Source organism: Pelmatolapia mariae, linkage group LG10_11, assembly GCF_036321145.2.
Source record: "Pelmatolapia mariae isolate MD_Pm_ZW linkage group LG10_11, Pm_UMD_F_2, whole genome shotgun sequence".
Classification (NCBI taxonomy): domain Eukaryota; kingdom Metazoa; phylum Chordata; class Actinopteri; order Cichliformes; family Cichlidae; genus Pelmatolapia; species Pelmatolapia mariae.
Genome location: NC_086236.1, coordinates 47,056,280 through 47,071,274, shown reverse-complemented (window position 1 = coordinate 47,071,274; position 14,995 = coordinate 47,056,280). Strand labels below are relative to the sequence as shown.

Genomic DNA, 14,995 nt, shown 5'->3' with positions numbered 1-14,995 from the left:
ATAGACATAAAGACATAATTAGCACTAAAATAATGTGCACATAAAGATAAAATAAACAACTAATAACAAAAATTGTGTTAGTAATTAGTAATTTTATGATAACGCATTGTACTTTTGCACAGTTAGGAGGTACTTTATTTTGTGACAAAGGAAAAGCCTAATGCATCCAATTTGAAACCACCACTAAATAAAGTGGTGGTTTACACAATTTCTTTGAAATCACACTGAAAAGTATTATGTTTTTGTAAACCAGCCTGGTGTTATTGTTTTCATTTTTGCTCATTATGAGCTGTCCATGTGTGTTACATATATGATGTGGAAATCAACCTGAAATTATTAGAATTCACTGTAAGTTTATATGAAGTTGAATGAACTAGAGCACTCAAAGTGCTTTATGCTAAAAATGCTATTCTACTATTTCTATCTACTACATACAGTCAAATCTGTCAAAATGCTTTAATTCTATTACCACTAGTACTCTCTTTCTTTATAAAATGCATCCTGACTTAACAAAATGAGGTTCGAAATACTCAGAACCAGCATCCACATCTTGAAATAGAAGCCAAAATGTAAGCTAATGTGCAATAGCACTGAGGTAAGACAGGAGCTCCTACTTACTATGGCAACATGTAATTCTCTACCAAAGCAGCAAATTATTATATTCTTCCTGATCACTGTGCCGGTGGGCATGATCACTCATTTCAGCAGATATTAGTCATCAAAGTTAGATATTTTTGCATGTGTGACATTTTTGATTGATACACCTGGATTGAGGGAATTTACAACCCTCAGGCCAGAAATGTCATTTACTCGTGAACATATAGCATAGACATTTCTTTGAATTAGAGTGAGAGAGTGAGTGAGTGAGTGAGTGAGTGAGTGTGTGTGTGTGTGTGTCAACATTTCTAGGTTGAATAAGCATTAAATTGTACACAGTGAGTTTTTCAGTTCACCTCTTTTATTCATTTCAATCAAAAAGGGATTCTGGTATATCCGTTTTTCAGGGAGTTTTTTTTTTCCCTTTTCTTAATAGTTTCCTTTGAGAAAATGAGAACATTGCATTTTGCTTGTTAACTCAGTTCAGGAATTGCTATAATATTTCCCAGAGCAGGTGCTAACTACTGGACTACACCAAAGAACTTTCAATGCAATTTAGTATGCCAAACCACCCACCGTAAATCAAGAGGGCGGCTCCACCTGGGCTCTTTCAGCTTCCGCGAATGTGCACTATATTAACATTAAATGTGACTTTGGAATTCAAGGTACAAACCTATTTGATTTCCCCTTTTGTCACTTTTTTTCTGAGCATTGAGGTTGGAGGTTCACTGCATGTTTGACTTTCCCAGCAGGAATTAGATGGCTCATGCACTTTCACTGGCCTGAACTTATAAGAACTTAACAGAGTGTCTGTGTGTGAGTGAAAAAGATTACATTTCCTGTGACAGTGAAAGAGACAGTTTGACAGATGGTGTCATCCAACCGTGTAAGGTAACAGAAAAGATGCTTATTTTACATTATTTATTCATCATTTGTCAGTACACCGATTTTTTTTCCCTCTTCAATATTTGTTAACGCACAGTCTAAATGAATGTTATTTACTTTTATATTAGGTATTAGGTTAGCAATCAATCTAAAGGCAGTCTCAGCAAACTATATACACAGAAACACTCAATGCGCAGACAAAGCACCTCCTATATTAAAGTCTATTTAGAGCTGTAAGATTAAGAAGGTAGATGGAAAAACAATTACTGGTTCATAAAGTAATGCATTTCTTTCAGAGTTTCACAAATAGTAAACTCTCTCCAGCCAAAGTGTGCACAAAAAAGTTTTAAGCAAAAGTATAGGCAACTCACCTTGTGTCGGGATATTACAAAAGTTTCTTTGGTTGCAGGCTGCAAAGCTGCAGACATGTTAATCTTTAAACTTTTTCTTTGCCCACAACAAAACTGAGCCTCAACACATGACTCACAATCCAAAGGGCGTGACAGATGGTATCAAAGGGCAATTTCACGATGCTTTTAATGACAGCCCCGCAACTATCAACTTTTCTTAGCACCACTAACCACATATCACAAAGATTTATTCTGAGATTTTAATGTACTAAATCTTAAGTCTATCAAATACTTCCAGAGACACTTTATTTGCTAGCTCTTGAGCTGGTTGTAGCACTGCACCATCTTCTGGAATAACCAAGTATTACACTTCATGGGTGAAAGCCACCTACACGAGGTTTTATGACATCACATTTTTAAAGTTTCCAGGAAGGCTTTCTATAAGATTTTGGCATGTGTCTGTGTGAATTTTTGCCCTGGAAGAAATTTCACACATTTGTTATAACAGAAGCATCCTACTACAGGACCACACCCGAAATGAGGGAATACTTAAAGCCCCCAAGAATGGGTCGTTCTATTTTATGCAAAAAGACTGAATGAAACACCCAAAATGAGTTATTAGTAGATGTGTCCATTTAGTGTATACAGCACTTGTCTCAATTATCTGTTTTACCCAAAGTAGCAGCTGGAATAATTTTATAATTTGTTTTTCACATTCAATTTAATGCACTGTGTTAGTCCCTCACAGAAACCTTCACATGTTACTTTTAATAAGACGTATGAAAAGGAAGCTTCTCTGCATAAAGACAAACACTGTCTTTTTTATATCAATGTATTAATGTTTTATTCTAATTACAATAAACAGAATATATCCGTCCCTTATTTGTACAAAAATACCTGAAAAGGTTACAATTAAGATTTATCAGCCATTAAACTATTTACAGATTGAAGCAAAGCACATTATGAATACAGAAGCTCTCTCTTACAAAAAGAGATAAGTTACTGTTTTCTTTTTTTGCATTCCCTGAAATACATAATAGTTTATATTTTTATAGATATATTTTTACTTTTACTCATTTGTACAGCCACATTATCTTGCATTATGACAATGTTATGAAAATGCACAAGAGTCAGAACAGATCACACCACCTTTGCAGAATAAGGGCCAAATGTCTTTGAGCTCCAGAAGCACACCAAAACTGCTGCTGAAGAGAAAAGCATTCATTCCTAACAGCTTATACCAGATTCAGAGTGAGAGAGTGAGTGAGTGAGCGAGCGTGCGTTTTATATGTAGTCATCAAGTGTTTATGGACAGTAGCTTTGCCATTGGTCCACATCTTAGACCTAGTTGGTGCACAGGAATGGGGGTGGGGTGTATCAGAGGCACGATCTGTGGGTACAAGTTACCTGACTGCCAAAGCTAACAACATGCTCCAACATGAGTGATATACGCTTGTCTAATTTGAGTGTGTATTTGGCGGCGCGGGGGGGGGGGGGGGGGGTCGGGTCCAAATTCCTATAACTGGAACTTTGAATCAGCTCAGGAAACCAGTATTTCAGGCCTTTAACAACAAACAGAAAAAATGGCATAAACAAATAATGGGAAAACCAAAAACACAGTGTTCTTTAAAAATTGCTTGTTCTGTTTGATTTTCTCCATATATACTTTAAGTAATCACAACTAGCAAATGGCTGGTGCATGCAATGGAAAAAAGTCTCAGCTTAATTAAATTACAATATCCAATATCCAAGTTTGTCATCATCCTGTACTCAAAGTCTTCTGACAGATCAGTAATTTTAACATGCTTCAAGTGCGCCCTGAGCAACCCAGGTACATTCAGTTCAGTTAGGCAAAAACATTGATAACCAAATATCCTTACTCCACTTTCCACGTGTTCACCAATTTAAACTGAGTTTTGCATTTAGTGTTAGTACAACCCTGACCGTTTTTTTGCAAGATATAAACCCACACTTACAAAGCTCCCTGTACTCTCCCTCACATGGTAACATCTGCTACATCAAAACAAAGCCTCATTGGGGGGTACTTAACATTTTCATATTACAATAAACTAACGGTAAGGACTCAGCAGCTTAGGATGACTTCCAGCAACTGTGAAACACTTTGTGTGATAATCCATATTCGTCCAAATCTCTGCACGTAAAACATCAGTGACAGACTCCTCCCGCATTCATACAATGATTAAAAACAGCATCTTCCTTTTTTCATTCTTAAAAAGATTGGATATAATAAACAATGTTACAATAATGCAATCTAAAATTTTTACTTTAATTTCTAAAACTCCTTTTTAACGGCAAGGTGAAGAATGACAATGTTGTCCTCTACTTGACCCAGTTTCCCAAAACATTTATGGATTTATTACTGTAGTTCATGTCTATGGTTCTCTATTTAAGGACACCACGAGAAAGCCAACTTTAGAGGTTTTGTGTTCTGGAAAATTTTGATATCTGCAATAAATATCAGAACTGTCAAAGAAAACCAAAAAAAAAAAAAAATTCAAAGTGATCAATGCTTTGGGAAACCCAGATGCCTTTCATTCTTTCATTTTTCCAGCGTGCCATCATTTGGAACGACAATGTTAACACTAGTTACAAAGGAAGGCCAGTGTGCTTTAAACATGACTTCATAACAAGACTGATGATAACAAATCATTGCTGAATAATCAAAACTTAAAAAAAAAAAAAAAAAAAAAAAAAAAAAAAAGAGTAAAAGAAAAGTCAATATAGGTCATGTCATTACAATTCTATTAATCACCCTGAACAATGAATTTAAAGTAATGACAAAAAAAAAAAGGTACTGAACAGCGCTGAGAAAAAGATATCTAAAAATTTCAAGTAATCAGTCACATCCAGGTAAATAAATAAACATTTTGCTGCAACAATAAAAACAAAACAAAAAAAAAAAGCCATTGCATCTTGCATAAATAACGGTGAACACACAGAGTGTCAACATAGCGCTGCTATTCTGCATCTCACTTCTACAATACCTTAAGACAACCTGCTGGCAAATAATAGATGGCTGTTGATGTAAAAATGGCAGGAAAAAAAAATATAAACACTCTGCAGAGATTGTTGATTCTGAACCTACTTAAGTGGAGGAAAGCGAGAGCCTCCAACATTTATGTCCAGTATATCTTTGAGATGCCCGTTGTGTGTCATCTATAGCGGGAGTGTACGAGTAAAACCGTGTTCCCGTCTATCCAAACAGAAAGCTGATCTATATGGAGACACCAAACTGAAACAGGTGATTCTAGGAGCTCCATCGTGGACAAGTTTTCAGCCAAAAAATGTATTTATTTTTATTATTCAAATTGTGTTGTATGGGACAAAAGGTAGTCACAACTGCTTCCAGACCAACTGTATGAGCTGTACACCTGCTGTTCTCAGTCTGATGCTCCTATTGTTGTCACTCAAACACACATTACATATTTAGTAATATTTCCAGTTTTCCCTCTCTGCTTACTGAGTATGTTCACTTTATCGAAGAGCAGGCTGAAGAAAGAGTAACAAGGCCGGGATAGGAAAAACGAGAAGGCGGTGATACAGGTATCACTGTTGAATGTTCTGATGGTGTACTTTTGTGAAAGGTCTTTCCTGATTGTAAAAAGGTGGGCTGTAAATGTATGTGTGACTGTGTGTTTTGGTACAAGTAGTTCCAGGTAGAAAGAAAAAAAAAAAAGGCAACATTATGTGAGAAGTAATGCACAGAGTCTGCCATTAATGTCAGAGCACGCCAAACTGTTTTCATTGCCACATGTTTGTTTTACAGCAGCTATGAGGTCATTTATGGAGCAAAGGAGTGTCACTGTGGGATGGAGGCTCCCCACAGGATCGTCTGCATCTCTGGGGGGAATTTTTTATTTTTTTAAAAACGGACCACATTTCCTTTGATGTGTTGGTAGTTACTGCATAAAACCTCTAGAGGAAATGCTAGTGGTTTTCCTTCCCTGTGCTGTGGCAAAGAGAAATGAAGAACTGATACCGTCCTGCATACAGCTGCAGTAGTAAAAAAAAATTTTCAACTGGGCCTAAATTTAATTTGACCAAAACTTACTCTTCTAGTTATACTTGTTTTGTTTTTGTGGAAGTTGCTTTAAGAATATCTTGGAAAACTGAATTGCAGGTAGGATAGATAAAAAGCTTATGTGAAAATCAAGAGCTGTTAAAATCCAGGATGCAAAAAGGTGTATTTTGTCTTTAGTAATGATAATAACTGAAGCTGAGTGTGTGGGAAAAGATTTTGTACTTATACCAAAAGCTTTGTTTCAATAACTTTTAATTTTTGCAAAATTCAATGGGATTAAAAAATAGAAACCCTGGTGCCTCAAAATGTCCATGCATTCTTATGACACTAGAGGGCGATGGCACCACCTCACAGTTAAGTAATGTGCCACTTGAGAGATCATGCGCTATCCAATGCCATGCCCACTTCAACGAGTACAAAACTAAGAGACAAACTCTTAATTCATTCTGAGGACGTGTGATAAAAATGAGCGAGACTCGTTTGTCCTTAAAGAGCAGAGTGGTCCGCATGAAAGCTTCAATTCTCCTGCTGATTGTCCAGTTGAAGGGGAACGGTGCCCAAATTTGAGCTGCGTGGTAAAACCTCGAGGGTCCACGCTTTTCTGGTGACTATTGGTAGGATTAATGTGGAAGATTCTGCAACAGCATCGACACAAATGGCAGTGTTCATTTCTTTCATCTTCTCTTAAAACTGCGAGCCTCTGGAGTCAAGTTGTGCATCAGACTCCTCGAACCTCCATGCAGATGAAACGAAATCCCCCCCCCCCCCCCCCCCCAAAAAAAAATATCAGCAGTCTCCAGCGAACTCACAACAATATAAAAACAAGTGTAACAACAACAACAACGTCAGTCAATTCACCAGCTTCTTACAAAGATAAAAACAAAAAGAAACGATCAACGGGGAGATTCTTTTCATTTTAGGCAGAGTCAGGTCAAGTGTTGGGGGGCGGGGTCATGTGATCCGAAGGTGTCATAAGGCCACGACGGTGCACGGGTGTTTGAGTTTGCAAGGCAGCACTCCTCTGTTGAGCTGGTAGAACTCCACCAGCTGAATCAGGTCGGTGAACTTGGTGGCGCCGTCATCAAGGCTGAAGAAGCCTTGGCCATCCTCTTCACACTGGCGGCACAGGCGAGAGCGAACGGCAGAGGGAGGGAAGAGGTGAAAAAGACAACATCAAACTTTCCTCTTATGGATCAACTAAATAATTTGAGATGTCTGATCGGTGCATTTTTTAACATAGCTTATCAAATAATGCTTTAACCCTGAAAAGTCTGGATCATCAAGTGGAGTGATTACTGAAATTGCGGCATGGCGTTAACGTCATTTTAACGAGATTAACGCTGACAGCACTATATCTATCTATCTACATAAACAAAAAACACTGGTGGTTTAGAGATCACAAAAACTCATAAATATGGTACACTTGGCATTACACGGTTAAAAGATTAAGCTACCATTGGAAGATGCAGTATTTAACAAATGTATTAGACCAACACCCAATGTAAGTTTTATGCAACAGCTGCCCTAAACAACAGCAACTGCTTGTAATTATCAAAATAATATTTTTGTTTCTGTAATAAATAAAATAAAATAAGATAACCTTTATTAGTGCCACACGTGGGAAATTTGTAATGGTTAATCTACACAGTAGCAGTATGGGCAACCTCTTTAATCAAAATTATCGATCAATTGTTATCGATGAATTTCCAAATTTAAAGTTGTATTTTAAAAAAAAGTTGAAAACAATAGTAAAGCACATTTAATTTGGCATCTTAAGGGGAAAAATGAGTTAATTACTTGCATTCCTGAACAGGAATTATACTTGATTAATTTTTGACAGAGTTCTAAAACACTTGTGTTTACTTACTTTAATGGGGGTCTAATAGATTTGGCAAGCACTTAAATGCAGTAAAGTAAAGCCATCAGGTGCAACAATATACAAACATGCACGAGACATGTAACAAGTAAGCGAGAGTCTTACCGGTAGGATCTGGAAATGCTTGATTTTCTGGTGATGGCACAATGTGAGCACAAACGCCTTGGGATTACTCTGACTGACTCTCAGCAGAAACAACCTGTGCAACAAAAAAGGAGACGAAATGTTGTAAAAGCCTTCACTTAGTGTTACAGATTCTATATGTATATAGACACACAGATATATAAATAAATAAATGTAAAAATATATAAAGAAAAAAGCTTTGCCAGCGTACTTACCCATCTACTTGTCCCTGCTGGTGGATAATGCGATGGGACTCTTCTCTGGTTATCCTGCCATGGAACCAGAGCTGAGCTATGTGGATGACTGCAGAGAATAACATTTTTTTTAAGTACATTTTTATAAAATAACGTTATATACACAGAAAGAATATGCAAAGTTAGGGATCAGTTGCAAGTTTTTTTTTCCTGTTTTGCATTTACCTGAGCTTAGTGAGGAGTGGTGTAATGGACTGTGGGACCCCAGTATGTTCATTCGTTGAGTCCTCTTCTGAGAAAGATGCCACATAGAGACAAAACAATGTGGTTTAGTTCATGGTCTGTTTGTGCAACAGTTAACGGCAGCAATTTGTAGGTTCTTAACATAATTCTGATAACTTTAAGTGAAAAACAATCTCTAAAACATTAAACAGGCTAAGGAAAGATCAGATCAAATGTGGTGAATGCATTGTCTAATTTTAAGACTGTGGAACCTGATCATTGTCTCCTTTACAATTGGACAGAAAATGGAATTTCAGACAGCCTAAATCAAGTACTTAAAAGTCACCTTGTACATTTATAAATTAAATAAATTCATCTTTTCCAACTAGCTCTCTATAATTATCGGAGCAAACATAAACAGAGCTGCAAAGATCCTAAAAAAAACTAACAGGTAACAAAAAGTCGAGCATCTCTCACCCGCCACGCGTGCCCCTCCTCCATGGCAGCACTCTGAGCTTCGACCGGGTTGTCAATCACTCTGCCTATCCTCCCTGAGAAATCCATTGCCACGAGGGAGTTCTCTGATACGCTCCTCTAGAGGGAGACAAAGACGCATGACAGTCAAAATACAAGTGTTAGGGTGCAGACAGACTACATAGGAAGGCAGATCATTTACCTAAACTAAGTCAGCTATATCCTTACATGCACAATCACTCCAGTAAACTTACCACAGGAGCTGAAAAGTGTGAAAGTAAAGTTTTCCTTTGTTGAGGAATCTTGTAATTCTGGTACAATACAATCCCATACTGCAAAGGAAAAGGAACAGAGTAGTGAATAAAGGCCATCAAATTACTTGTACTACAAACAATTAAAAGGTTTGATGGTACAAACAGTATGCTAGAAGTCATGTTGGCTGTACTGTGATGTAGGCAGTGCAGAATTACCTTAAAGATTCGAAAAGCAGTCATCCAACAGCTTCTGCTCTGTTCGTCCTCTGCACACAGCATTCTCAGCTCCTTCATATCCCCTCTGCTTTTATTAGGCTGCCAATGAACAATTTACACAATCAGAACAGAGACGACGCTCACGGCATCAAACTCTTATTCCTGACACCACTTCTATCACCATTATTATTAATTGGAGAGAGAAAGATGATATGAACAACAAAACCAAAGACAGTTCATCTGAGTTTATAACTCATAAATCACAGGGAGAAAAAAAAACAGTTACTGTGCTGATAAACCAGTTCTACTGAGACAAGAAACGGCACAGGATATGAATCATACTCAGCTCGTAATATTTCATCATTCCACTATTTCATAATTAGATAAAATCTGTTTCATCTCACTTGCGTCTCACCTTGATGCAGAACCCGTAGTCTGTGGGTGCGCCGTGCTGCTTCTTGCCTGTGATGACAGTGAAGATGTTGCTGTCCTCGAGGTCTGCTAGTAACTGTAGATGTCTGGGCTCCTGGAGACAGAAATTAATAAATCAAAATATCACAGAGGAGACAGCCCGGAGGCACACGAACAGACAGGCGTGTGCAACTCGGCCGTCAATAACACGGACTTTCTTTCAAGGCGATTACATTTAAGGTGGACTGTATTTTGCGTCTGAGATGAATGGAGCGAGTCGCCGTTACCTTTGAGGTTCCTTTTGTAGAACAGTAGAGCCCTGAGCGCCGCAGAAACATGTAAACCTTCTTCCATGATTTCCTTCCCACCTCCTTCATGTACAGATGCCCCTGGATTTCTGGACAGCTGTTGGTGGCTAGGAAGTTCTAAAACAGGGAGTGGGAAAATGCAAATAATTAACAATTTATTCACTCTGTCATTTCTTTTGTAAAAAGGAGCCAGATTACACCTGAAGCCTTTGAACCCCCTGTCACTACCACAGGCAGAAAGCTGGCACCATCTGTAGGGGCATCAAAGACAGGAGGCTCATTGTGACAACGTGTGAAAACTCAAAGGCTGTCACAATCCTGATAGTGACATTTGTACATTTAATTACAAAAAATAAGAGAACAGTATATGCATAATTTACTAATACTGCTTGGAAAAGATATGTTTGTTAAACTCAAAAGAAAAACTCCATTAAAACTGTGTCCTGTTGTGTTTTGTGGCTTTAAAATGAAAATCGTGCATTTCTACAGGGAAGCCTAACTTGTCTTATAGGTGTTTGAAGAATTGGGTGTTTGTGGTTTCCATGTTTTAGGGAAAGCATTTCACCGTGAACTGCAAGTCAAGTTACTGAAAGCTGATCTGGAATCTGTGGCTTGCGGGTAAAAGGCAAACTGTTCCACAGTACTTTTGAATATTTAAAGCATGTGTTTCCCCAGTGTTTTGGAAACAATTTGACATTAGGCTTCGTGCATGAACATTATCCAAAATCTGCACATTCACACGGAACGTTAATACAAAGAGCTGTCCCTTGGAGGCCGTTCGCTTCAGTAACTTACTCCCATGCATCTTGCATAATGCCAAATATTGCAAACACCTGGAGGAGCTCAGGGTTAGAGAGTGCCTTGGTTTACACAGGACTCTAATTGAGTGCAAAGATCTTGTGTTTGGAAGAATTCCGGCTCTGGAAATTCCTGACAACTCCAGCTCACCTCATTCCGATCCAGTTATTAACTCCTCTATGCAGAGGATAAGTGCGCATAACTTCTATATGATCAGCCGGGGGACTTAAAAGCTTTCTGTGAGTGGCTACCTTGAAGTGATGGATTCCACTTGTGATTTTAACTCTGACAGCTCCATTACATGATGCAGGAGAACGCCAGCCAATCCCATTAATCCATCCCATTAAGATATTTAAAATCCAAAAAAATCTACCAGACATTTTCTCTTTTTTGATATTTGTAAAGAGTATACTGGGAGTATTAGTGAGAAGCCAAAAAGTACACATGTGACACACATGTGGAAACAGTACTGAGAAAACATACAACAGGTAGGTGCAGATCCCAACTTGGCTAATAAAAACAAACTGAGTGTAATTACCTAGAACCCCAAAACAGAACACATGGCTCGAGGCCCGAGTCATTCTAACCAAAAGGTCACCATTTGAAAATTTTCCACTATGGAACTACGCGAATTGTTTAAATCCTATTGCAGAGAGCACACTCAGAAGATGGATGTATGAACATAAAGATATTTGGAGATTTATACACAGGAAATCCCACGAATATAAACCTGCCTCGGCCCAACCTAAGTCCTTACAGATTTCCTAAAGGGTGAGAAGTCTGGAGAAAGGATCATTCAACATGTATCGACAGCCAGCTTTTCTGCCAGCCATTTACAACATCTGTGATAAAAACATAAATAATGTCCTAACACCTACAGCTGCGAGTTGGATCTGAAGCTCTGAATATGATGATACTGACAGGCACAAGCAGAAGCCAATTCAAGTCACTGGACACACCCATTGCAAATTAAAATGACTGCACATATTTGTAACTACATTAGAGAAAATCCACTAAAAAACTTCAGTAAACCTATCAAGTTTTTTCATTTTGGTTGCTACTACAGCTTTGACAAAAAAAAGCATCTTAATATATTAGAAATCCGACCAGCCTCCTTCACAAAAGCGGCTCACCGAATTACCATCATAATCCTCCAGTCTACAACCTGCCCCCACCCCAAACCTCCCACAACATTAAAAAGGGGGTAAATGTTTTAGAAGATATTTTATTTTTTGCCCCATCATTCATTCTGCTGTCTGTAAATTTTAAAAGACACCGTTAAAAAATTTAATTCAGCTGTGTTTTGCTCGTATTTTGATCAATAAAAAAAAAAAAAAAAAAAAAAAAAAAAAAAAAAAAAAAAAAAAAAAAAATCCCAACAGCACAAGGGTAGATCCGAAACTCTGCGTTCTATTTCTGATGGCTTAATTCCATCCATCACAAGAGCCGGGCCTGTGGTGTGTGCGCCGAGACAGTCGTGTCAACAGGGGATCAACACTAGTTATTACTGCAGGCTCTGACGAGACACACTGTCTAAGGGTCAGAGGTGAGGTATGCCAGCTTGATTGTACAGTATGTATGTAGCAGGTGCTGACTCTGAAAACGAAACTGTTTGCGTGTTGAGAAGAGCAGCGAGACTGAAAGACATGCGTGTGTGAGCTGTATGTACCTGAAGGAGCTGAGATGGTAGAATTGCATGATTAGTTTCCTGGCACCACGCGACCATGTGCTCTGGGAAAAACGTCTGTTCAAAGAAGGAGGTGTGGAGAGAGAGGCAGAATTACAGATACTGTGACGATAATTATAGGGTCAGATTTTGTGACAGAAGCACAGGTGACTATTTTCATTATTGCAGTCTGCTGTAATTATGAAATAATCTGCAAGGTTAAGTTGGCCCATGTTTGTTGTTTTTACAGCCTCTGTATTTCAACAAGATGCCGTCACGAGTGACGTGGCAAGTAAAGAAGTGTCTCAGGAAAAATAATTACCAGGGGGTTTCTGAAGAATTCATATTTGGCATAGTTCTTCCTGAAGAGGAATCTACCGTCGCTGTTCATGGAGGCCTGGACCTGAACCACCAGCTCATGGTCTTCTAGACAGCGCTCTGAGAGGAGACGGCAAGAGAAAAGTCAAGCTAATTTCACAAGCTTGGCCAAAAACATCTTCAACTTCTCACAAACACACACACACCCTCCCACCAAACTTAAATAATTAAACAAGAGAAATATTAGTCATCAACATTTCTTGTAAACCAGAAATGAAACTTAAAGGGGGGGAGGGAAAAAAAAAAAACCAAAAACAAAACTCAGTGGGGTACTTTCGGCTGCTCCCTTATTTCCCAGGAGATTGCCACAGTGGATGTTTAATTTGGCACAGATTTTACGCCGGATGCCCTTCCTAATGAAACCCTCCCATTTGTACAGGCTTGGCACCGGCATGAGGAGTACACTAGCTAGCTTGTGAGTTTGTGTCTCCTTCCGCGCTCAAACCAGGAATCTTTTACAATTAGAAGTAACCGTGTTTACTACTACTACACAGCAGAGCCAGAAAGGAGTCAATCGCAGTCATTTGGTCTAAATTAAAAAAAACAAACAAAAACAAAACGGAAGCAGTATGATGTCATATCATCTTTTCCCAAGATAAAAAAAGGACAGGATGTCATTATAATAAATGTACATATGTCCGTATATTCCCCATCTCTGTCGCTGACGAGCAGACCAATCTTGATTAAACTTTGCATAAACATTGCTTAGGGCACTGAGTGCCAACATCTATATGGGATATACAAATACTTTATGCAAATCCCACAAATGTAAGCATTTGTACATCTGACAGTTCAATTAAGCACCGAATAGAATCTCAGATTAGAATGGAATCACAATATGATTTCTCACAGCATCAAACTGTAGTGATTCCTGGCATATGTATGTTTATATATTCCCTATGTAGTATATATCCATATAGATCACTAAACTACAGATATGCTTTATTGGTTTGTGCTCATTAATCCAGATGAAACCAGTGCCTCTCAGTGCTACTAAATAAATAGTTAAATCTGTGAGTCAACTAAAAGTGTCCTTGAAGGAATGTGGTTGGAGTCAGAGGTCCTGCTGATTTAGATTTTCTGATTGCGACACGTTGGACCGGAACATGAGTCACACGGTTACAGCCTTCGAGTCCTGTCATGTCTTTTATTAAAGACATCCTGCCTTTTCAAGCGCATCTAATTAAATAGTGGGACTTACCAAACTTTTTGAGGACCATTAGACACCAGATCAGACAACTCTTTCATGTAAAAAAAGGAATACTCAAGAGAAATTTCACAGTAAACTTATCTCACATTATTATCTCATTTCGTGAGCCCCCTCCTCTTTACCCCCGCGGTCACAATCTCCACTCTGTCACGACTCATCTTTCTCTTTCCGTTTAATCCTGTTGCCTGTCTGATGAGTCACTCATGTTCGTGACCGTGACTCACCCTGGCAGCCCCACCTCCCCGCCTGATAGTTGTTAACCTTTGCAAACCCACTAGCAGAGGTCAGTGTTACTTATCTCAAAGGGCCATTCAGCAGCATACCAAGAGTGGGCAGCAGGAATAGGCACCGTATTGTTCTAGACTCTCGGAAACCTCTATTCTCGTCTACCGTCCAACTGCATGTGCACACATTAGGGATCACATGCCGTGTGTGCAGACCTGACATAAAGCGGGGGTGCGCACGCAAATGGAGGCAGGAGTCTCACATACTGCTACAATTCAATTTCACTATATGAAGGAAATATTTAATGCACATATTACAGTGGCCGGCACCTCTCATGCAATTAAATATCAGCAAACAGCTACCAAACAGAGTTTTGGATATTAAAACGTTCCATCAAATACTTAACTGCATTTATCACAAATGCAATTTTGGTTTTTATGGCCACATGGCTATTAAAAAAACCCCAAAATCAATACTTGAGGGAGAATAAAGTAAACAAATGTAATTATGGCCTGTGACAAGCAATTAAGCACATCTGTTAGCTACTCAAAAATACTGATGAGAGCCACATATATGGAAATGTGTCAGCAAATGTGTTGTGATGCATACACTGAGCTTACTTTGATTTTTTTTAAGAACACACATACAAATGGAGTGAAGCAAGTATAACATTTCAGTTTTAACAAACAGCACGCTGACGTCTCACTTACTGAAACGTCTAAACACTGGAGATGATAAGTAGCAATTCCAGACCTGAAAAGAATAG

General features: G+C 38.6%; 1 protein-coding gene across 4 annotated transcripts in view; it reads right to left on the bottom strand.

The window, feature by feature from the left end:
* Positions 1–4,720: 4,720 nt before the first annotated feature.
* grb10b (growth factor receptor-bound protein 10b) overlaps positions 4,721–14,995 on the bottom strand; it is a 63,490-nt gene continuing 53,215 nt past the window's right edge. For 3 of the 4 annotated variants that reach the window (XM_063486160.1, XM_063486158.1, XM_063486161.1), the window contains 11 exons: positions 12,739–12,854; positions 12,420–12,494; positions 9,932–10,069; positions 9,649–9,759; positions 9,234–9,332; positions 9,018–9,095; positions 8,767–8,883; positions 8,293–8,359; positions 8,089–8,176; positions 7,856–7,949; positions 4,721–6,990 (listed from right to left, as the gene is read on the bottom strand). In XM_063486160.1, coding sequence (XP_063342230.1) covers positions 6,844–6,990; positions 7,856–7,949; positions 8,089–8,176; positions 8,293–8,359; positions 8,767–8,883; positions 9,018–9,095; positions 9,234–9,332; positions 9,649–9,759; positions 9,932–10,069; positions 12,420–12,494; positions 12,739–12,854 — 1,130 coding nt within the window. In that variant the 3' untranslated portion in view covers positions 4,721–6,843. The remainder of the gene's footprint in view (positions 6,991–7,855; positions 7,950–8,088; positions 8,177–8,292; positions 8,360–8,766; positions 8,884–9,017; positions 9,096–9,233; positions 9,333–9,648; positions 9,760–9,931; positions 10,070–12,419; positions 12,495–12,738; positions 12,855–14,995) is intronic. The other variant, XM_063486159.1, reaches the window with a different exon arrangement.